This window comes from Perissodus microlepis, chromosome 15 (assembly GCF_051167445.1).
Source record: "Perissodus microlepis isolate ML-2025 ecotype Zambia chromosome 15, ASM5116744v1, whole genome shotgun sequence".
NCBI classification, from domain to species: Eukaryota; Metazoa; Chordata; class Actinopteri; order Cichliformes; family Cichlidae; genus Perissodus; species Perissodus microlepis.
In genome coordinates, this window is record NC_140475.1 from 34009469 (window position 1) to 34034627 (window position 25159).

Here is a 25159-nt window from a genome sequence, read left to right on the forward strand (position 1 = left end):
GTAAGGGGTGGAGGGGGTTGACCTCTGTGACAAGACAGACATTGCAGCCTGAGGCTCCGTATCTCTGCGTGTGTGTGTGTGGATGGTGGTATAGATATACCACTTCCCAGGGTTCACAGATCACGCCTAAAACGACTTATTAATTTCCACTCAGTTATGGGGTGTGAAGAAAAAAAAAAAGAAAAGGTGCAATCACCGGTCAACGCAGTGCAGGGGCAATATACCCCCTCCTATTACACACACACACACACACACACACACACTTAAACACACACAGAAATGTGCACATGCACCTTGAAAATAAAAGCTGCTTCTGAATAGATTATAGAAAAACGAGGTGGGGGAGTAGACTACATGTGTGCAGAGGGGAGAGAACCAAGACTGCAGGAAAAAAAAGACCTTCCAGTCTGAACTTGTAAATATAATTTTACCAAAGTAAATTAATGTAATATTTATGGATGTAGATGGGAAAGAGGTTGAGGAGGGGGCTGAAATTATGCACCGGGGCAGAGCGGGGGCACATCAGAGGACCTTACATTATTCACTCAGGTAAATCTATTAGTGGAGAATATTCAGGTGTGAGATGTGAACATCAGCTCCCCTCTTGTCCCACCCGAGGGATCTGTCATCTGGTGTGATTGACTGACACGCAGCAGCTGAGAGGAGTCGATTAAACTGGAGGAGAAGAGTAAGCGCTGTAAATAATTCTACTGCTTAAAACTACTTGTCTAATTTGTTAGACTGCTGCACATTTCTGCAGATTTTTGTGTGTTCATGAAACCTTTTGAAATGTATTTATTTATAGGAATCAATAAACTAAACTGGAAGTAAAATTTAAGTACAAAATAACACAACACAGTGCTAATTTGGTATCTTAGCGGACTGGTCTGTTATGATAACAACACTTTATTATAAAGCTCTTAAAATTTAAGTTATGATTTGTATTCAATTTGGGGCTTATTAAATTGTTTGCATTCCTGCCTATATTTGAAAGAAAGCTGACATAAAGATGCGAGGTATGACCTGCAACTCTCCTCTCCTCCTTTTTCCCTCTTTCTCTCCTCCACCCGCTCCTCTTTGTTATTCCCTCTCCTTCCCTTCCCTCTCCCCCCACTCTCTCCTCGCATTCCTCGTCTACCCATCTCTTCTCTCATCTCCCCTCTTTGTTTCACCTCTGTTCTCCTCGCCTGTCCTTTCCTCTCCCCCGCCATCTGTTTATCCAATATGGCCGTCCCATCTCAGCTGGGAGCTTTCCCAGGGAACGAGACTTCTAATACAGTTCCTCCTCACCATAATGGGCCTCAGTTCTGCTTTTGCCATTGCCGCTACATGCAGAGCAGAGCAAAACAGAAAAACGAGAGAGAGAGAGAAACAGAGAGGCATAAAAACCTAAATGGATCTCCTCCAAACAACTGTCGCTGGACAACTAATAGAAACAGTAATGCCACATTTAAAAAATGTCATGGGTGTTTTAACTCTGTGACATTTTTTTCAGGTGGGTGGAGTATACATATATAGTTACACAGTTTTGGGTATTTGAATTATCTTTTAAAATGCTACGTCACTTTCAGCAGATAATTGAAGTAACATACAGTTCTTGCTCACGTTCTATGAGACATTTGAGATTTGAAAAAAAAATAGTGCAAATGTCTTTGAAGCTGGGATCTAAAATGTATCTAATGGCTAATAATGTGGAAAAAGAAATGCATAATGCAATTTCATAGTAATAGTACAGTAATAATTTGGAAATGGTAGTTCACATTGCACATTACATCATGGATTATCATATTGTTGCCCCATTTATATTCATTTTAGTCTAGTGTTACTCACAGTTACTACTATGTTATTACAGAGCTGTACCATATTTTCTTTACGGTGCTATTGCTAAAGAGTAGTAGCTTTACGGCACTACATTACCTATGAGCCTTTGTCTGACAAGGTGCTTCCTTTTAGTACATTAACTTCTGTATGCCGTGTGTTGACAAGGCATGCAAAAGCGCTTGTTGTCCCACCACTGAACACACATGTTTTTATTAAAGGGTGTAGAGAGGAAAGAGGGTGGGGTAGCTGTGGTGAAAAGGGAGTACAGTTAGGAAGGTAAGATATAAACATATGAATCATCAATAGTCCCTATCGCCCGGCTAAATTCTCCTTCCCATTGTGTTTGTGGTGGGAGTCAAGCTAGCCATCTTTACGCTGGAACAATGGAGGAGAGGGTAGCACCAGACCACCGTGGTATGAGTCACCCTCACACACACGAACACACACACACACACACACAAACTACTCATGCAAACACTTGTATTCCAATTTTCAGTAAAAACAGGAACAGAGTGTTTGTTTTTTTAATGGCTGTCTTCACCGGTTTTACAAAAACACATGACATCGTCTTTTTAGTCAAAGTGTTTAAATGTTGTCAAGGAGCAACTTAAACTATTTGATCCTTTTAAAAGTCTGATATTTTACCTCACGTGTGTACTTTAAAAGCATTTGTAAGACAAACCTTTACTTCTGTTACAAATTCATCTCTTTCAAGGGCGGTTTGATTTCTGACAATTTCTTGTTTTTGGTTTTTTTCTGCAGCTTGTTCGGTGAATCACTTCGCTTTACTTGCACTTTCATTTTTGTGTTCTTGCTCTGTCTTGTTTTCAATAGCCCTTTTTTCATTATTATTATAGTGGACATTGATTTCTATTCCTTGTAAAGCAAACTTTAGTTTACGTATTTCGAAATATCATGGGAGGTTACTGTTTTACATGAAATGCTTTCATGAAATTGTTTGTTGGGAGGTTTTGTGTTGTATTTCCATCATTCTCCTTCATCTAGATTTGCTTCAGTGAGAGAATTCCTAGAAAGCCCCTCTGAAAAGTGTGCCTGCTAATACTTTAACTATGGGGGTTCACTGATTTGTTCTTTATAGGGGTTACCATCACGTGTAGTACAGCTGTGAAATCCAGTACCACCAAAAAGCAATCTTTTTGCAAAAATTCCAAGACCAATCATTGCCTGTAGCTCCCTTTATGAGCATAATAAAGATTTTTTTCTTTTCTTTACCATGCACAAATGTATCGGAGCAGGCAGTGGGGTTCATGGCAGGACAGGGGATGAGAAGGTTGGGGAGGGATATCACAGCATCCGCCCAGTGCCCGCAAATGTCTCTGAACGACAAACGTATTGTCAAACACCCATCCCCCCCAGAGCGAACAAACTCTGGGATACACTACATTTAAGTGTGGAACACAGTGGATTAAGCATGGTTTGTGTATACTTTTGTATACACAAATAAATCCCTTTTTTTTTTTTTTTTTTTACCTTATTTACCCTTTGGAAAATAAGACAAATGTATAGTCAGTGGCTGTCTGCACGCAAGAGAAAAAAAACTAATCTTTCAATGAAAAATCATTAAAACCATTAACTGCATCTTTTGTTGGCAAACGCAGGGTCAAATTCTGATATAAATAACAGAACACACATACACATGTACCTACACAGTCACGAATCCACCTGTTTTCAACTCACTTAAAATTCTATAAAACTCTGAACCCTGCCAAAGCATTCCCTCATCATGCCACTTTTTTTTTAACTGATTTTAAAACCAGTGCACCAGACCTGCCTCGATCTAATTGTCAATGTGTTAAACCAATCAGAACTGAAGTAGTGAAGTAGGTTGGCAGAGAGAGCCCACCCCAACTTCTCAGATCCAAGGTGTAAGAAATGTTCCTCACGTCATGCCTCATTCCCAGAAGTAAAGAGAGGGAGGGCGAGAGGTAGTGCGCCGCACTGGAAAAGAATAGGGAGTGCTCTTTAGAAGGTCCCCCTAATGACTAAATATTTATGAGTCTCGTGACCGAGGCCAACTTATGGAAACTAAATCTTTAAACACTTTTTTGGCAGATGCCTCACACACACCCTTCCAGCTTGGCTCTATGACCAGAGAAATTCTTTTGTTCTTACAGAGCTAATAATAGTGAAAGGGGCTGTGCTTTATGGGTGAGTGGTGTCCGTGTCTTAATGTGGATATCTTTGTGTGTGTGTGTGTGAAAGCGTATTTATAACTTCCTACAGTGCCACACTACTGCAGTGACAAACTTTTAATTCCACTCAGCTTCCTCTCTTTCTGGTCTCAGGCTCAACCTCATGTCTTGTAGTCAGATTTAATAGTTAGAGGAGCTGATGAAGGATTTATAAATGTCTTATCAAATCAGCAATCAGAAATGAAACATTACAACGTGCACCATTAGCTGTACCAACACAGACACACACACATAGTCAAAAGGAAACAAAGATTTGTTTACAAGGAGATAAAGGTGGAGAACAAAGGTCGTGGGTGGGTTTTTCTGCTTAATTTGCACAGTAAAAATATGTAAAGGATGGCACCATGCATTGACACACAATTATTAAGCTCATATGGCTGAAAAGCACAAAGCAAATACTTTGTAGATTTTAAAATGTGTTCAATAGCAGCATCAGACAATCCAGAGTGAGCTGATCAGTTTGGCTAGCCCGTGCTTTGCATATTCTCCCCAGCATTAATCTTTCTTCACCAGTCCTCCCTGTAGCTGTTAATTAGAAACAAGCGAGGAGACGAGGACTGTGGGAAAATCTGTCAGCGCCGCAGCTAGCACATTATTCGTCAGGCCCTCTTGTGCTTCAGATGACCCTTCAAAAATAGGGGAAGTGGGGTAAGTTCAATTATCTCTCTTACCAAAAAACACTGGGTCTTGTGCAACACAAGCAGGAGATTATTTTTTGTAACCGTTTGGGGTAGAGCAAGAGGTTTCTCCTGCATAGAGCCCAGGTCATTTTCTACCTTTGTAACAGGCACTCGGCTCAATTACTATCAAGCTTCTGTAATATGGGTAGTCATTAGGCAAACATAATGACAGCCCATTCTGCAGCAAATCAGGGAGTGACAAACACAAGTGGGTGAGATAATTGAATTAGGATGAGAGTGAGAAAAATAGAGATGCTTCACAATGGAGCAAAAATGATCATTCAAAGTTAATTGGCAAGCCACACACAATTATTAGCTGTGGCCACACCCTACAAAGGGCCTTTGTGTGTCTGTGTGTGTGTGCTATGCATTTGAGGTAAATGCAAATACAGATCTCAAAAATGTCAATAGTGGGGACACGGCGCGTGCTAAATGTCAACATGTGTTTTTCAAGGACTCTTATCTGTGCTGTAATTGGCTCTGTTTTTAATATTGCATTTTTTCATTTGTTATTTTCCCCTTTGAAAACAAAATAATAATATTAAATATTTGGAGGGGATTTTGCAACAGGCCCTGGCCCATGAATATGCAGCTGAGCCTTCGGCGATGCGGTGTGAAACAAACAGAAAAAAGAATCAGACAAGGGGAAGAAAAACAGGTGAGGCACAGACTAATCAAATGCCTTTCATGTCGCTCTGAACATTAACCTTCATTCAGAGCAAATAAAGTGCAAGTGTGCAAACACACACCAGAAAATCTCCCTTGTGCTCTGTGATGAATAGGAGAAAGAATGATCACGTGTTACAGTGAAGCATTTGTGGGTGGTATCCAGTGGTCAGTTGTAATTGTGATCGGGACAAAGGATACAATGTTGCCATTTTAATAGGCTTGTCAGATTACATAAACCTTAAAAAGCTGGGTTAGGAGGAGCAGAGTCTTAGGCTTAAATGTTATTTAATTAGAACTCAGTTTAAAACAATTTTAAAACGCAAAAGACTTTTTTATTTTTGCTTTTATAGTCATAGTATCGCATGTCATCACACAGTGCATGTCTGTGTAGATCTGAGAAGTATTTAAAAGGGATGGTATTCTGTTCACATAAAACCCTCAGACTAGGGCCTTGTTAATATGAAATGTGCCTGAAGCTCACAGTCAAAGTTTTCAAAACCCATAGCAAAAATGTGTCATGCACGGGGTAAATACAACTGGCTGCTGAATTTTGATCAGGCAATGGGACACGCAGCAGTGGCAGCAAAGGACAGACCTGCCACTTCCCCCCACAGCCTTGTGCACTCAGTGTTAGCGTGCAGCCATGGCATTAAAAGGGAGATTAAAGGTCTGCTGAAGATAAAGGATTAAGCACATGTTTGTGAACTGGGTAAAGTATTGTCAATTATGAATGGCAACATGGTGAAAGATTTAGCAGTGGAAAGAAATACAGGATAATTTATTAAAGGCATGAAGACTTACTGCAGATGGAATTAAAGCTTAAACAGTATGCTGTCATAACTGATCAAAATGATGGGCCAAACTATGAAAACAAGTGTTGGCTAATAATTCAATTTATGTAGAGTAAACAGCTTCTCACATTCAAATATAAACATATTTTAAAGACTTGTGCGCACATACCTTGAGTTCTCGGAAGAAAATGCTGCTGCGTGCCCACTCCACGATGGAGAAGAGTGTTTGGTCGGCCATCTTGCACATCAGGCCAAAGGTATTGAGCTTCTCGTGTTTGCCCCGGCTCGCCTGCTCCTGCTGTAGATAGGCTAGGATCTTGGCCTGAACCTGTGGCTCATCTGGCTCACATTTAAGCAACTCTACAATCAGGTGTGGGAAGCTGGGTGGTGAGCCCGACTGGTAGGCGTCAACGTAGGCATAGCCCATGATGGATTCTGGTGAGCTGGTGTATGGGTCTGGGTACTCGGACTTGATGGTGCGAGTGCCCTGGAAGTGTCCGTAGGCTGCCTGGTAGCCCTGCAGGCTGCCGGCATGTGGTGGCATTGCCATGCTTACTGGCGAAGTGACAAATGGGCTGCGGTCGTAGTCTGTTGGAGGAAGGGCTGTGCCGTGGTGGTGGTGGTGGTGGTGGTGGTGACTGGTGTGGTGGCCAGCGTGGTGGCTCAGTGGAAGGCCCTTGGAGGCTGCAGAGTGGATGTTCTGGATGGCTGAAGAGATAGTGAGGTCAGTGGGTACGGCCTGCATCACCTGGCTCATGGCCTCAATCTTTAGGCCGTTGGCTCGAATCAGCGCCTTCTTTTGCTGCTTGAGCGCTCGGTCACGTTTGTACATTGGGCCGAACTTGTTGCGACCACCCCGCATGCGATCCGCTCGCACAGCTGACGGGCAGAGAGATGAAAAAGAAGACAAAAAAGGAACATACAATCAGCTGCATTCAAAGTTCATAGTTATAGTTCTTAAAGAGGTTTCATAGAATAAGCAGTTAGTATATGCAATCCTAACTATTTTTCACATGTTCATCCAAAAGTTATTTCGTCCAGAATGATAAATCCATCCAACAAAGAGATTCATAATCCAAAGAGACAATAGTCTGCTAAAGATTACATGTGCCTGATAACCTCACAAGTGCTTCTAAGTAGAAAAAGCCTTTAGAGTACCGTTCCAGACTGTAAAAGTAATCATGATGTTTGGATATGAACTTTTCATATGTAACTTGTATGTAGGGCAAAAGTTTTCCTGTGGTGATTGCACTTGACATTCACCCGTTGACTCTTAAACCCCACAGAGCTCACAGATAGCAATGTTACTCATTGACTAGAAACTCTATGAAACACTCTGCAGAATTATCGCTGTGCAGCTGGCTGTCTCAGTCTACCATTCAGAAACTATTCACCTCAACAGCTAGAGGTGGGTATAATCTCACAGGATACGCCAGCTCTCTTTCCAAAATACATGTTTTAAAAATGTATCTGAATATGAAGTTTCAAAAACCATTAAAATACCACTGTCAATTACCAGAATCTTTTTTCTTTTTAACCAAACTCCCACAAAAAACAAAAGCTTAAAAGCCTGACAATAAGTACATTGTGTCTCTTTATTCTGGTGAAACAAACATACCCATGATGCCCCCTGTCTCCCCCCTCGGTGCAGCATCCTGTGGCGAGGATCACAACGAGTCTGTGCTGTGGGTATTTATAATGAACGAACTGGGCACACAGTGGACTGCTACGAGGGCCATGTGTGATCTGTCGAACTGCTGCCATGGGGAAGACGCTCTGCTGTCTCTCAGTTGGGGGGCGCTGGTGTTAATTATTCATACTTAATTACCTCTTACTCTGACGAGGCTCGCGTAGCCCAGTGTGCAACCAGCTAACGGACTTCTGGGACACTATGCAGCAGAAAAACACTCACTAACACCAATATTTCAGAATATCAACTTGGGTTTTATTGTAGACTTAAAGGTCTTCTTTCTTTTAAAGAATTTCACATACACAAAAAGAATATGCTAATGAATGCACATATATTTGACCTGCTCATACACACTGAGTAATCAGCTATCTTAGCCAGTCAGCCTCGATCCACTCTGACTCTCGATGTCTTGACGGATGAATGAAAGAACAGAAGAAGAAAATTGAAGAGGGGGTGTTGAGAGGGTGTGGTGGGGGATTGAAGTTCGGGGTTAAGATGGGCAGATACCCGCACAAAGGCATACATGAATAGACACGCACTCACACGGACACCGAGCTGCCTTGGGAGTGATTTTAATGACCTCCGTCACGAAAAGTGCCTGTCACTGATCTGAGCGAGAGGAGCTGAAAGGCCAGACGCACACACTCACACAACCACGTGCCGCTTGTGTGTATCACCGTTTCATACGCTCACACGCAGAAAACACGTGCAAACACAGAGTCCTGAACATAGAAAACATCAGACACAGAATCGCATAAAGAGACGGGGGCACGCTAGACAGTCAACTTGTCGACTGTCATCTTGGCGACTTGATTTTACATGCAAACGTTCACACAATCATGTCTTAACACGCTTGAGGTCAACCCCATGCAGTGCCCACTCAGCCAGGCTCAGGGATTATCATGACCCTTCAAAAATTGATTATACATCAAAAGAAAAAAAAAAGAAGAACTCAGGAGCCATGTCAAATGTATCCATTATACATTATTTTGGAGCAACTTTAACTATTAATGATTCTCCACAACAGCGTAATTAATGAGCTGAGAAACTAATAGTTGGCCCTACTGGGAAAACAAAATTAAGCCCCGACTGCCTTTCTTGCCTGCCCACACCCAGGGACCCACATCACATCATGAATATCAGGTTTGGGGGGTGTTGGTCTTGCCACCACACACACATACACACACACAGACTCTTTGTGTCTAATTAAACAAGGTGATTTGCATTCATGTAACACAGATTAATATACAAGGGGGAGGGAAAGGAGGGAGGAGGATGGTACATGCCTGTGTATTGGGGTAGAGGATGAATGGGTGTGAGTGAGGTGGAGAAATGTTAAAGGGTTGGATGCTGCACAGACTCAGCCTATGATGAAAAACAAATCTTATGATGCTGTAAGTTTAAAGGATGAAAAGCATGAGAAAAAGGTCACTCCATTAAAAACTGAAATTTCCAACAGTAACTGAATTTCCTTTTAACAAAACTTTGCAGACTGTTGCAGACTGAAACTTAAACTTATTGGCAGCGGTGTCAGGTAAGGGATGTTTGTGTTGTTTCTGATTTTAGAGGCATAGACTTGTGTAACTGAATATTACATAAGACAATGACAACCGCCTACAAAAAAGCAAGCAAGAAGAAAAAATACAATAACAAAAAAAACAAGGCGAGTATAGTGCACACATAGCTTGATTGACAGAGGTTGACAGGAGTTGTATGGAAATGTGGCGAATATTTGGGTGATATAAAGGCGGAGGCAAAAATAAAGAGAATTTCACAAACCTGAGATTGTAAATGAAAAAGATGTGAGTAATGCAAGAGGACAATGCATATATGGAGACAAAACATTAAAAGTTCAATTCAGGTTGATTTATATTGCACCAATGCACCAATTATATTCAAGAATCACTTCAAGGGGCTTCAAGGACTCTGCAGTATTCTGTAAAAAATCCCCTAAAAATCAAGGGACCCTCTATAAATAAACACTTGGCAACAGTGGGAAGGAAAATCTCCCATTTAGCAGGAAGAAACCTGCAGCAGCAATCTGAGCCTAGAGCAGCATAACTAAGAGATGGCTCAGAATCTCTTGCTGAATCTAAACTGGAACTCTGCCTCCTCCTCTACTTTTAGAAATTCTAGGAACCACAAGTAACCCTGAAGTCTGAAATGCTCAATTAGAATGGGGGATGGGGCGAGATCATTTACTACTTTGAGTCTGAGGAGAAGGATTTTAATTTCAAATCTAGATTTAACAAGGAGCCATTGAAGAGAAGCAAGAGAAATATAGTCTCTTCTTCTTGTTCCTGTTCATACTATCACTGCAGCATTTTTGATCAAAAGTTTTTAGAGTTTTTACAACAATCTGATAATAAGGAGATAGTCCAACACCCTGAATGACATGTCTTAGTCAAAAATGATTCCATGATTTCTCACAGTGTTACTGGTGGTGAAAATGGCCATCCAGAGTATGTATCCGGTCAGATGCCATACTTGTAAGGATTTTTGGGACATTATTTGGGACATATATAATAACCTCAATTTTGTCTGAATTTAGGAGGAGAAAATTAAAGGAGATCCAGGTTTTATATATTTAAAACATTCCTGTAATGTAACTTTTTGATTTTTGTCATATGGCTTCACAGCTAGATATAGCTGGGTATTATCTGCATAGCAATGAAAATGTTTGCAGTGTTTTCTAATAATATTGCCTAACTGAAGCATGTATAATGTCAAAAGTATTAGTCTTTAGCACAGAATTAGAGTCTATTAGACAGATTCAAACCATTGCACCCCAATTTATTTAATACCCACAGTGCGATCTTTGTCATTTCTGGAGTAAAATATTGTAATCAGTGGTTTGAATGCTGCACAGGACAACCACAGAGATGAGTCCACACAACTCTTAGTAGTGCTGTTTCTGTGCTGCGATGAACTCTAAATCATTATTGAAACTCTTTAAATAGACCATTCCTCTGAAAATGATCAGTTAGCTATCTTATAACTGCTCCAACAGTAGTTATAAGAGGAAGGTAAGAAAATTGGTTTACAATAAGCTGAGTTAGCTGGATCAAGTAAAGGATTTTTTTAAAATTTTATTTTTTATTTGTGATGAAATTCAAAGTCATTACAAGTACAAGTTAAAGGAATACTTGGTTCAACAGAGTCTGACTCTATGACAGCCTGGCTACAATGATGAAAACAAACCTGGGTTTTCCACTATCCATGATGAACAGTAAGATGTCATACCTTTATGGAGGGATTTTTTTTTATAGAGTAACAAACTAGTTTTCTATGCCAAACGAAGGTCTTCTGAATCACTGAAATGCCATTTTCTCCCCAGCGTACGGGTTATCTGCTTTAGTATGTGCATTTGTGAGTTATAACCGGGCATCGAGAGTATGGATTTGTTGCCTCCTTTTTCAGAAGAGCCAGCATCCAGTCATGTACAATGCAACATTATTAACTAAATAATTATCCCATAAATTTTAATCATGGTTGTAAAGTTTAAGTAGCGGCTTTGCATTGTGTTGTGACATGTCATTGAAGAAGATAAAGCTTCATTAAATCTATTTTATCCATTTAAATCTATTAGACTTTACTTTAAGTCTAATCTTTGAGTTGATGTTGAGTGAACTCATTTACATTTTGAAAAAAGCCAGTTGAGTCTAATAATAAATTAGCTGCAGTGTGAGCGCTGATATTTTCAACATATAAACGAATGTTAAAATCAGCCACTATAATTATTTTACAGGAACTGAGCATCAGATTAAAAGTGAGAAATTGGATAACAATGCTAAAAGGGAGGTTTTTCCAATCAATTATAACTCTGCCTAGGTCTTTGCTTTATTAATAAAATACAGTGAAAGATTGCTGCCACTCCTCCTCTTCAGCCTGTGCTACCTGCATTCTGACAGCTCATAACTCGGGGAAGCTGATTCATTTAAACAAACGTATTCATCCTTACAAGATTTAGAAGAGAGTGACCCATTGTTTAATATTCCATATTTAGTTGTTTTGCTATTTTGTACAGTTAAAATACTTCTAAGTTTCATTTTGATTTTTAATAATTAAAATATTTTTGCTGGTATTTCATTTTTTTAAGGAAGGAAAATTCCTTTTTTGTCTTCATGTACTAAGACTCAACTTTATTTTATCACTGTGTCTGAGCGAGGGGATATCCTGGGTTAGCTATGAGGCTTTGGGGCCAAAGCTAGGCTAAAAGGCTAATGCGACCTTACATTCTGAGTTCACCTTTTTTAAATATTTGAGAGCACAACAAATGCATAAACCCAGGCACACATCATCCATAAATTCCAAAACTGACCAAACCATCATCTCCCAAGTGTCCAATGCCCCCTGTACCTCTCAAACATGTAGAAACACAAGCACATGCACACTCTGAATTTTTATAGCAAGTACAATATCTCAGCAGACACCTACACATAGCCACTAAAACTCTCGAAGACATCACACATACAGCCCTCGCTGCTTATATCCTCTGATTTATGGTTGTTTAATATACAGGAATATTAAGCGTGCGTAGGTGAAGATCCCTGTCGGCTGCCGGCATATTAATGGGTCCCGCGGAGACTTGCTGACACCCTGTTTGTCATGTCGGGGCCCCGGCCCCTGCTCTGGATGCGCCCTATCCCATGCACACACATGAATACCTATGATACCTATGCATAAGTAATGGGACAGCTCCCCGGCTTCCACTGCGGGTACTAGGAGGCTGATGGAAGACAAATCAGAGCGAGGAAGATGGAGACAGGGAGGAAATAAAAAATTGGAACAAGAGGGATACAAGGAGGAATATACAAACACTCAGCCGGTGCTGCTAATTTCAGCAGAAGGGCTCTTAACAAATTTACATGTTACAGAGGACTGCAATGTAAAAAATAATTGCAGTTCAAAAACCTAATTTATATTTACTAGTTCAAAAACATTCTGTCCGCTTTAATATGTGCAGGAAACTGTCAGTAACTTGTATTACATCATTAAGCTTTGCGTTCTTTGTGTCTGTTGAAATACATCAAGACGACAACAAAACATTATGCATCTTCTCTTTCCTTACACGGCACACAGTGGAACCAATGCTGATTTAAACTCTTAGTATCGCAAATACAACTGTTATACCCTGTCTTTGATGTATTCTTGAAGGAAATATTAAGCAGTTCAGTGAAGCATATGATGCAAGGCAACTACTGTATTACTGAGCAAAAAAGAAAATTGCGCCAGTGGGAGCTGTTTGGAAAGGGCACGCTTCATCAGCTTTAGTGAATGACGTTCTAATGGATCAAATCTTTTTTCTTTTGATATCTTATTGAGTTACTACAGCTAGACATGCTATACAGCAGACCAAGAAGCATGTGCCAGACCCATCGTCACCATGTTTGCTTGTGTGTTTTTCTTTCATTTTTTTGTTCTTTAATAGTAAAAATCCTCCAAAAATGAAAGAAAATGATGCATTGACTGAATGACCACAAAATAGACATTATTTACTGTACTTTTAATAAATGAGAAGAAGAGAAACACAGCTTAAATATTGGGGTTAAGATCACTCTCATCCAAATTAGTCTGATGGTTAATTGTTGGGATTAAATTTGGGGTTAATTTAATAATTTAAATGTAATCTCTGCAAGCGTTATTCTAACTGTAAGTTAGGCAGTGTTTGTTTCAGCAATCATCTTGAATTTGAACAAACTGGGTCAGAGGTAAATCACTTATCCTGCAGCAAAAGCATGCAGAGGAGAATGTGATGTGTTGCAGCAATTTTTAAATTATTTCCGTCTGACGTCATTGAAATGTAAAGGTTTTTTTTGTTGTTGTGTCAGAACAGTCAGGACTGATCTCTTAGTCCGGGGATAAAGTGAAACACAAGCAGTTGCATACTGGTAACTATAAAGGGCACTGCAGTAACATAGAGCAGAGTTACATTCAAATTTCTAAAAACTATTCTAAACTTGACAATAACTACATACCATAAATGTGACTGTGTAAACAGATTAGGGTTCCCACACACAGACACACAAACCTCTTTAGTGCCACCTCCATTACACTAGTCTTAAACGCTGCACGGCCTAAAGTAAGGGCCCAAAAATGCAATTTAAGTCAACTTTCAAGTTTTCCTCACATTTGGTTTCCACTTGATGCCCTGAAATCACATGTTGCTGCAAGCTGCTGTGTAATGGAATGAAAAGATTGCAATAACAAAGCACATGACCCCAAACCTCCTTTTGCTATTGTACACATTCTTTCAGATGAAATGACAGCTTCTCCCTCTTGCCTGTGGCCTTCTGAACACCTTTCTTGGGCTTCTCATGAATATATGCATGTGTTTACCGGGGAGAGCTCTATGTGTGTGCAAAGTTTATGTGTGTGTGGTGAGGGGTGTCAGCCGTTCTGCATGGGAGGTCTTTACCAGCTGTGGCAGGAGTCACCCATTGCAGCTTCTGGCCCCTGACAAAGTGCTGCAGGGCCCGTCTTGCCCCTGAGCTGAAAGTTACCGCCAGCAAAACAAATCAAACGCTACCCCCTCCCCACCCTTGTCAGCTGGAAAATGACAGGCCGGGACATTCTGCCCAGCGGCCATTCACTATTAACGGCAATTAATTAAACCACACATGGCAGGTAAAGGGAGAAGCCTCCGGAAAGATTTTAGTTAGGCTGTCTTTGCTATACTTTCATCCTCTAAGGGTCTTATTTCTTTAACATATTAACTTTGCTTAGTTGCATGTGATCATTTCAGGGATCTTGGGATTTTTAATTTAGTTTGAATTTCAAATGGGTGAAGAATTTTGTCTTAATATCAAACTGAAACGAGATGAATAGCAGAACGGCTGCTTTTATTAAAAATACTGAAGTCATTTTGTAGGACCAAATCAGCTGCAACCATTAGCTTTAATATCGTTTTTCTTTCAAAGCAGTAATTGAAAGATGACCTTCAAGCCCCTTTATTCACTCCAAATGTAATGATTTCAGAATAGAATGCATCATCAATGTATGTGCGGAAAAACTGGCAGTTTTAAATATTATTTTTGAAAAAGCTGAACCCTCCCCTTTTTTTTCTTGCAGTCCTGTCAGTTCTGAATGGGCATGTTTGACCAGGGTTCTGAGCCGTGTTCAAATTAAACAAAGAGGCCTCAAAACGGCCAGCCAAAAGTATCATCATTACCATTCTCAGTCTGCTGCCAAGTCTAATATTTTATCTATTACTTTGTCTGGCAACTCTAAGTGCACAACGGCTACCAGATACCCCCAGCACCCCCTGACCCCGTGACAAACACTAATAAGCCATACTGGATTTCAAGGCACTGGTTTGAAATGAAAGGCTTCACTTTACAAGGTTCTCTGTATAGAGTGGCTGTTACTGAGATGTTCACCGTTAAATGTTTAAATAAATATATTCCTCTCCTTTCGTACGAGCAATCATTTTGTCAGAGCACATATTAACCATCTTCTAAATAGTGGATATCTCAATGGGAGGAAATTATTCACATGCATATTGATCATGGAAGAATACTTTCCACAAAAAGCTAATGTGCAGCTCAGCTGTGAATTAATGGAAAGAAGACTGGCTGTGTCATTTCACCAGAACTTGGGTAGAGGTTTTTTAAAACACCTCTGTGCAAGTCCAGCAGCACTCAACCTCCAATTTTAACTGCTCGATGTTATAATTTTTTCCTCCACAACTTTCAGAAACAGTAATTGCAAACAGGCATCATATCTTGAAAAATATATGATGCAGCACACACAATGTAAAAAAAAAGAAAGAAAGAAAACCCCCCAGCCTGTATCTGCTTTTCCACTTCTGCAGATGTGTACTGTAACATCGAGATCATATTTTAGTGAGTAGTGTTTACTATAAAACCCCAGAATAGACTAAATATGTGGTAAACTATTCATGAAGTTGTAAAAAAAACAGTACTGTATAAGTGCTATAAAAAAACATCAATATTCTGAGTAAAATGTAATTTTGAAGGACTTCTGGTCAAAGCAAACCTGGAGGCTGTGTAGTGCATTCAAGTGGCTTAGATGCTGACTTGTTATAGGCAGCAGTGGAATGTAATTGCGAGTGCTTAACTACAGGAATTTTGAGGTATCTTAGCTGAGTATCTCCTGTTTTACTCAGTCCAGTGTCCATACAGTCCAGAAAACATAAGACAGATTATTTCATTTTTCTCCACCACATTCATTCTATAGTTACTGGTTACTTTAAGGAGTGAGACTTTACACGCAACACATATGATTAATGCAGAAAAGACTTTTAACCACTACACATAATGCACCGCTGCTGATGCACACTGAACACATTGCTTCCCGACAGTTTCCCATGTTTAAGCCAAAATTAAATCAAATTACAGAAGCCAAACATCAGCAAAGCTTGTAATTTCTAGTTGAGTCGATAAGCTAAACTGCGTAACACAAATATGTTTTTGTACCTTCTAGCTTCATGCCGACGGTGAGGCACTTTTGGAAGCGGCAGTATGGGCAGCGCTTTCTCTGGGTCTTGTCAATCTGGCAGCTCTGGTTCTCTATACATGTGTAACGCTTGTTGTTCTGGACGGTGCGCTTGAAGAAGCCCTGTGGAGAGAACCAATTAAGACGTCAACCCGCTTGACCCCTGCAATGCAATGGTAATTGGCCCATTCACACTCCCAGACAGATGGAGAGGGACAGACTTAATGGATACACACACACACACACACACACACACACACACACACACACGCACACACGCAAGTTTTAAAAGCTATATGCCCATTGATGTGGTGCTTTATAGACATGTGTAGATGCGATATATATGAAGCAGAAACACTTTGAACTCTTAATGAAAACTGAGTATTTACAATTCATTTATATTCATTTAATAATTTATTTTGCTTTAAAGAAAAAAAAGGCTGCAGATATGCCCGTTTCACATACTTTTACTTGACAGCTAATCTTTTCATTGCATTGCAAACTACTTCATAAAAGTCAGGAATTATAATTTGTTTCCTGTCAAAATTGCATTCATATTTTCAATATTCTCTGTTCAAATAAAAGACTCTGGGAATTACAGAGTAAGCATCTTTTCAACTCTGCACTTAATTATTGAAAAATATGAGTGCAGGAGCCCGAAAAATCCAATAAATTATATCCATAATTCACAGTTCCGGGATTACAGAGATTCATACCTGCAACATGGAATTTATTATCAGCAGCAGCAGTGAAAATCAAACGAAGGGAAGATGGTATTAACGTATTCTAGATCCATAACCTAGGAGGAGAATCCGTAAACCTGGTCTTTAAAATAAAATAAAAATTAAAAAGAACCGGTGGCTATCAATATTTCGCCAGACACAAATTTAATTGACAATCTGCATTGCCTGACCTGTCAAAAAAAAAAGAAAAAAAAAGGCAGTGCACGCGGTTTTTGGATTATCGACTTCTCAGTGCCAAGAAATCCATGCTTCAGAGAGAACTTTCTCTCCAATTTTCCATTTAGCACACAGTGTGTGTTATAAATATCCGGACCAAAGTGGATTCAAACGTGCTATAAAAGACACACAGTACATCGTCAGGAGAAGCCGACGACACCTCACTGAAAAGCTCCAAGTTGAGGTTCATTTCTTGCCATTGTCATTGCCTTGACAAATTTACAAAATAACCAGCGAAATAAATTGCGTACTAATTGACATGAAATCAAAAAAATCATCCTTCCTAGCGTGAAAGTGTATGATGCAAAAGTATCTAAAATTCACAAAATTCATGTTAATTTGGTGTCAACTTGGTATTTCTGCACACACACACACACACACACACACACACACACACACCAGGAAATGCAATTTACTCTTTTTCAATACAAACAGCAACTCAGAAAGAAAAAGAAATGAATTTCACTGTATTTCACTGCTTGATGTCCTCTGACCTTTTCTCCTGCTACACCATTTTTCTTTCTTGTGTCTTTCTGTCTCACTTGATAAATTAAAAAAAAAGATCCCTTTGAATGTTTGATATGAGCACCGTGCATCTAAGCACTGACCTCTAATTTGCTGTCTGTAGTTTCAGCATTTTCAGGTCATTCCTCTGTGCTCACACAGCTACACCCCCCCCCCCCCCCCCCCCCCCCAAAAAAAAAATAAAAAAACACAAAAAGAGCTGTTGACTAACGTAGCCCATTTCATTGTTCACTTATTTTTACTTCAACAAGAAGGTACCATTTTTACTTTATGCATGCTGGTGTGTATGAACTGAAAGTGTCTGTGTGCATGGATAAAAGGGGATGTGTGTCTGTGTTTGCATGTACACTTGTTGAGTGCAAAGGTGGGTTTAGGGATGTGGTAAATCAATTGGGGATAAGAATCTGTATGTGTGTGTGTGTGTGTGTGTTGGGGGGATCTTTCTTTTTCTGTGTGTGTGTGTGTGTGTGTTGTGTATTTGTGTATCTGTGTGTGTCAGCTCAAATATGGAAGCCAAAGCAAAGCTCAAAAAAAATGTGACCCTGATAACGAGCGTTATTCACAACTTTGCTCCAGGGGCTCAAAGGGTGGAAGAGGAGAGCGGTGCAGGCTCGAGAAAAATTATGATATTACTTCAAAATTACAAAAATTACAAAAATAAAAGGAAATATTTTATTCTGATAGTGCATAAGAAAAAAACCCTGTAATATACGTAAGGCCGAGACTACAATGTAGCTGCTCTGTTTATCCAGCTTTGTTCAGGAGACACAATGGATATGGATTGCTCTGCCTATCTAACAGAGTGTGTTTAATGTCAAAATGAATCTGTCGAGCACCGGTGATTATACTTTTAACGGGACAGGCTGCCTTCATTTTAGAGATAATCAATGACAAGCTTCAGGTGAGTATCAATATTATTAATGTTTCAGCAAGCATACACAGCACTTTATCAAAGACCTCTTCGTCTGCATCGTGCGTGCTTCCATACATGCACGGCAGAGTGTTTCAGCCAAACTGGAAAATGTGTGGACTGGCTGTCCTGCGTGAGCCTTCGCTGAGCCTGAAAAGCAGCAGAGATGCCACTGACTGCTCCCTTCAAGCAAATGCTTAGCATTTCAAGGTCATAATATGGGATAAAATCTATAACATCTGCTTTGAATAATGACCACATAGGCAAGAAATGTGCACTAGCACATCATTACTGAGGAGCTGCAATTTTACACTGAATAGTGTTAACACAGAGACATTTGTCTTAGCTTAATTTTGTGCTGACAGCTTTACTGGTTGAGAGGGAAAAAACTTGGGAAATGCCTGTTTGCTCTGCTGAGGGGAACAGTGGAAAGATGCAGAAGGAGACAAATAGGTTGTTGATAGATCTCAAATTAAGCTTTAACAGTTTGATTTGCGTGGCTTCATTATTAGCCTGCACATGGAAACGTCGTGCTGTTGAGGTCTTAATGAACTTGTGATGAGAGTTTTAGACAGCAGGGTGCAAGCCTGTGCAAGCAGAAACTCTGCTATTGTACGCTTTCCTTCGTGGGTTAAAGCCCCCCCACCACACACACGCACACCTCCTGTGGTTGGTGGTTGCAAAAAAAACCAAACAACATAATAATTTGCGAACACTCTTTGCCTGCTTTTGAACTCCAGTGTCTTTTCCAAGCCGTTCCACACTTTACAAAAATCCTCTGACACTCACAGGAAGAGTTTGTTAGATCAACTGTCACAACAATATTTGACCCCTGGCCTCTTTACTGTTGGTTTTCCTGCAGTGTTAATGGTGAGGAGCTGAAATGTTGCTCTACTATTACACTTGTTGCAAATCATTCTTTAAAAAAAAAAAATCTCCTTAAATGCTTGGCATGCAAAAAAAGAGAGAGAAGGACAGAAATGACACCATCCAGATAAGCAGTTTTCTTCACAGTGGGTAGCCCATAGTATTTAGGAAAAATGGCTGACACAAGAGGAAGTATAATATCAGAGAGCGCATTAAACTCATGAAGACCACAGTTTAGTCTGTGTAAGCCTCATAGTGACACATGTTGATGCCCTACAGGGACTTCAGAGGCTAATACAAATAACTGGACATATATAATTGCATGACACTGCACAACGATAGACAAGAGTGCACTTGAATATTTTATACATCGAAGCAGTTAATCAGAGGTCACCACAGGCACACAGTACCATGCACACTTTATGTTAATAGGCAACTTCTTGCTTAAATCGTGCGGCATTTGTTTTCTATTTAGGGAATTGGGGGCACCAACCTTGCAGCTTTCGCAGGTCAAAAGTCCGTAGTGATACCCTGAAACCTTGTCTCCGCACACGGGACACATCTCGTCCAGGTCTTCGTCATATGAGTAGTCCATCATTTTTAACTGAGGGGCTGGAGGAGGACACACGGAGACACATACACAGAGAGAAGTCTATTTCAGTGCCGGGGAATCTCTTTTCCAAAAAGGCCCTCTTTCATCCATCCATCGTGATGGATGAAAGAGGGTGCGGAATCGCGCGGGGCAAATTAATGAGATTTTTCAAAGTTCTCGAAGACTTTTTTAAAGGTTAAATTTGAGGAGCAAAAAACGACGAATAGTAGCTTTTGGATAGAGCTGAGAGCACGCGAACATTTATTACTCCCTCTTCCTCTGCTCTTCTACATCCGTCTCAGACAGGAGCCAAAATAATAATAATGATAATAAAAAGAATCTCATGAAAGTGAGCCTCATACATATGCAATATGTATCCGAGTCGTGAAATCGCTGGGAGAAATCGAGAGATATTAGACTTGAGGATTGGAGGAGAAAATGTTACCGCCCACAGACAAATGAAGACACACAGAGAAGCCCTTATCTCTGCAGGCGAGGGAGAAAAAACCCCATCCAAACCCAACTTGAACCAACATTATTTTTCTCTATTTAAGAATCAGCCACAGTACTACAGGCCATTTAATTTTATTTGCTTTATAGTGGTACAAACATTTTATGTGGAGCTGTGCGTTGCATTTTAAAAGTTCTCAATTCATAATTTTCCTGGTTACCGAGTTTTAGCCATTATTCATACTGAAGAGAAAATAATGACAAACGCTGGAAATAACTAATTATGTAATTTTAAATAAAGGAGGAAAAGCATAAAAATTCCCTCACCTCCCCCCCCCCCTCTTTTTTTTTTTATATTTAGGTCTTAATAGTCTACATACAAATACGAATATTTCTGAGGTGTCTAGCCCTCTTTGCCCTGTTAGAAATACCCACCTGCATAAGTCTCTGTGTGTGACAGCGCTACAAGCAAACGGGCATGCTGACTTTTACAACAGTTCCAAAAGTCTTTATGGCACTAATCATAAAAAGCAGGCAGGATCAAAAAGGAAACCACAGTGGATATGGCTGTAAAAGTGGAAATATTTTGTCAACTACACCTTCCAATGCCTTTACATGGGCTATTAGTACTGCTCGACTTCAAAATCCACTCATCTGCTCTCTCAGAGACCTATTAATTAGACACGATTTCTAGTTTGTTAGCGCGTTGCCCTGCTGGGATCAGCGTATTCCAGCTGAAGCAACAAGTTCCACCAAGCTCCGTTTTTTCCCTTTTCTTTTATTTCCTTCCACAGAAACTCAAAGCAAGCTCGATCTTCGAACTTTCTTCTGCGTTAAAGCGCAAGAAGGACACGATTTTAAAGGCCTGTTCTTACGACGTACCGCAGGTGCATTTTGGACGCCTTTTCAAAAAGAAAATAAACACTATCCGAGCCCTGGTTGCAGTTCTGAAATGATGACGCAGTGGAAAGGAAATAATAAATTAAGATATCCGAGGGGTGTCCGTCCTGAGGCCGACAATAATGAATATTTATTTTACAGGATCCTATCCAAATATTTTCTTTCTTTAAATTGTCATTGCTATGGTGTTTCCATTATTTTGTAGAGTGAATTTCGCCTTTTAATGAGCTCTAACAGCACATGACACGACGTTATGCCTGTAATTATAGTCCAAATAGTGTTTTTTATGCACAGACAAATTGAATATATTTCAGCACCTCGTTGTATAACTGACAGACGCAGGTGAATGCATACAACGTCTGCGCAGATTACCTCCAGAAACACATCGGCCCGACCGTCAATCATTTACTGTCCACTTGCTCATAAAATAACAAAAGACAAAACAAAACAAAACAAACAAAAAAAACCAACGTCCTCCAATTGTCAAAAAAACAAAACAAAAAACCTCGTGATTCTAAAAGAAATTCATTTCAGTCGGAGCTTCCTTGTTTTAGCTGCCTGTAAAAAACACAGTTGGGGTAAAATAAGAAAAAAGGTAAAAGGGCTGGCAAACAAGCCACTCCTTGTTTAAAGTGAGAATACGTTATCAATGTTTTATAAGCCGAGAGCGGGCTAATTGATTGTCCGGTTATACTGCCGTGGAAAGACATGCTGGAAATGATCAGGGTTATATGAGTTTAACTTGCCATTGAGGTCAGAATTTCTTCAAAAATGTAGCTGCTTAATGTGCAGCCTACTGTGAAGATCAAGAAAATAGATTTTTACGGCATGCCACTGGGAATTTAAATAATTATGCTCATTCTGAAAAAAAATGCAGGGGTCCTAAAATTTGCTCTTAATTTTTTTTTTAAATGACACCGATTTCGAACATCTGAAGGCCTTACGCAGTTCTCCTCGAATGTGAGATAAAAACCTCCAACAACAACAGTTTAAAGCTTACAAAAATGATTTCACACTACAGCATTAAAGCAACATCTAAAACGTAGTGATTTAGTTTAACTTTATTTTGCAGCTGTATTTCATTTGAGAGTAGAATCAACTTGGCTGTACTACCAGAGAAAGCTATTGCGAAACTACGCGTTGGCACACATTACCAAGCTCTTCTTTACCGTTTGTAAAATCAATAAACTAGCTCATAATTATTTTCTTCTTGGGTAAACGTTTGCTGTCCTTAGTCAAATATTTTAATCTTAATTAGACACTCCAGTTTTGCTTCGACATCAACAACTCTTCCACAGCAGTTTTCTTTAGAAACAAAACCACGAGCAGGTTTGAGATATTTCTTATTCTGCTAAGAGAAAGTCATCTGTTTCATTCTAAAATCAGAGAAAGAAAAAAAAAAAGAAACAAACAAGAAAAAGTTACATTGACAGAATACCTCTGCTCTGTTTCTTGCTTTTTACGCGCCGCTGCCGCTCGCTCTAAGCGTGAATGACAGGTAGGTACCTGTTTGACCGCGGGCCAAACTTAAAAAAAAAGTGCTTCCAAGTTGAAGTGGAAGAACATTATCGAAGCCTTTTGGAGATCATGTTGAACAATAATAATAATAATAATAAAACCCCCTAGTAATTACCTGCTAAGTTCGTGGAATCAACGCGTTCGTGTATTGGCGTATGACAGATCGGTAACTGTTCCTCATTATAAGAAAAAAAGGTAACGAATACAAGCATGTACATTTTAGTGAGTACACTCTCAGCCGGAAAACGCTCCACGAAGACAGCGAAGTGGAAGCTTCGGGCAGGCTACCGAGATTCAAATGAATGACAGTTCTTACCCTGCATGTTCCTTGGCATGTGCCCCTGTTCGCCATACGATCGAGAGAGTCCCAGGGATTCAGTCTCGAATTTGGGCAGCATGACAGCACTGCCGGCCTGAGATAGAGACTCCGCACCGCACGGCGGGACACCTGGACGTCAGAGACAGGCGTTCGCACAAACACCCCCCGAAAGACTATCCCGAGCGACTTCTACCGTCCTATTTCTTACTTTATAATTCTCTTTCACTTCCAATTATCGGGCAATGCTCCAACGATAAAGCCAGATTAAGACTTTTTTCTAAACAACAGGCTTGCATAGCCTGTGTGTCATGCTGCTTTGACTTAGCTACACTGATTTAAAAAAAAAAAATATTAAAACGCATTTACGCAAAAAAGAAAGGAAAAATCTCAGAAATAACGCAGAAGAAAACGGAGTGATTCCTTCTACACTAAGTAAGAAGCACTTTCGCGAAGAGTTAGGGAATCACTCTGCACTTAAGAAAACAGCACAAGGTCCGGATTAGAATGCGATGGTAAGTTTCCCTTTATCTTTTCCAAAGTCTTTAAAGCGCGTCAGCCATTAATGTGAGACTGTCAGTGTAACTTTCAGCCTTGAGCAGACAAGCACGAGCCGCCGGGGCCGCCCTCTCCTGTGCGTAAAGTCGGATTCGGTGAGTCGGTCGGACTGTCTGGAGATGTGGAGACCTCTCCTCCTCCTCCTCGCGGCTTTGTTTACTCCGCTCTCTCCAATCCGAGACGCATGCGGTCGTCTGACATCATCTTCCTCCGATCCAATCAGGAAAGAAGACCGGGAAACATCGCCTCAAACTCTCCAGTTCCATCTCTCCAAAATCTCATCTATTTAATCCCGTTAATGACGGACTTTAAAAGCGGAGGGAGAACAAGGAAATCAAGAGAAGTGATGCAACTGTAGTGAGATCACCGACTGCGTCTGGGCGCACGGAATGCAAATACAAAGCGCAAGGTATGTGGATCAGAGCGCTTTAGCACACGCACGCACAGGGAGCGTGAGAGCGCGCGTTCCTATATGCTAAGTAATTTTTTCATATATATACAAACTTTAAAAGATGAACTATTGTGACAAAATGATACTCTTTCCTTCTGCCCTTCTTTCTTCTCTCTGTGTGTATCTGCGCCCGTGTGTGCGTGTGTGACCACTCCATCTTAAAATACAGGTGAGGACATTGTAAATTCTCCATAAGGCCATATAAATTTCATGGAAAACTCGAGCATCACCGGCCTCAGGCTTGAAATGACCTCACTGTCTAATCAAATCGCCCCCTTTATGCAATAAATTATACCTTTGCTTCTGAATCATTAACAGTAATTGGCTGAGCGGGGATCAATTAGTGATCTGACGTCACTGCCTGTTTCAAATTAAATACACGCAAAAAAGAATTACACTACAGCATCCCCGTAATGCCCCACGACCACAATCACAAAAAGCTTGTGTAACTTATTTTAGTTCGCAGACCACAGAGAAATATCCAACTTTTGAATCAGGTAGAAGTCTAAACTATTTTCTGTCGTGTTAAGGAAACGATCTGGATTCCTGTTGTCTGCGCATGTCTCTTAGTGAGTTACTAAACTCGGAAAACGTTATTGTTTTGAAGCACTGTTATAAAGGATCGCCACAAAACCTTTACTTCCCGCAGTTGCGTATATACTACTCCGAAATCTGTTTGGGGCTTTCCTAATCACTGCTGTGGGTAATTTAGTCATGAGGAAAATTGACATAAAAGTGATCCACATCGTTAAATGGCAGAATACCGTCACTTCAAAACATTCATGAAGCCAA

General features: G+C 40.2%; 1 protein-coding gene across 1 annotated transcript in view; it reads right to left on the reverse strand.

The window, feature by feature from the left end:
• The window catches only part of nr5a2 (nuclear receptor subfamily 5, group A, member 2), a 69082-nt gene extending 44947 nt beyond the window's left edge, over positions 1-24135 (reverse strand). The window contains exons 1-4 of the mRNA XM_084952461.1: positions 23359-24135; positions 20076-20194; positions 16303-16444; positions 6344-7053 (exon numbers count right to left, since the gene is read on the reverse strand). Coding sequence (XP_084808587.1) covers positions 6344-7053; positions 16303-16444; positions 20076-20194; positions 23359-23440 — 1053 coding nt within the window. The 5' untranslated portion in view covers positions 23441-24135. The remainder of the gene's footprint in view (positions 1-6343; positions 7054-16302; positions 16445-20075; positions 20195-23358) is intronic.
• Between the last annotated feature and the right edge of the window lie 1024 nt (positions 24136-25159).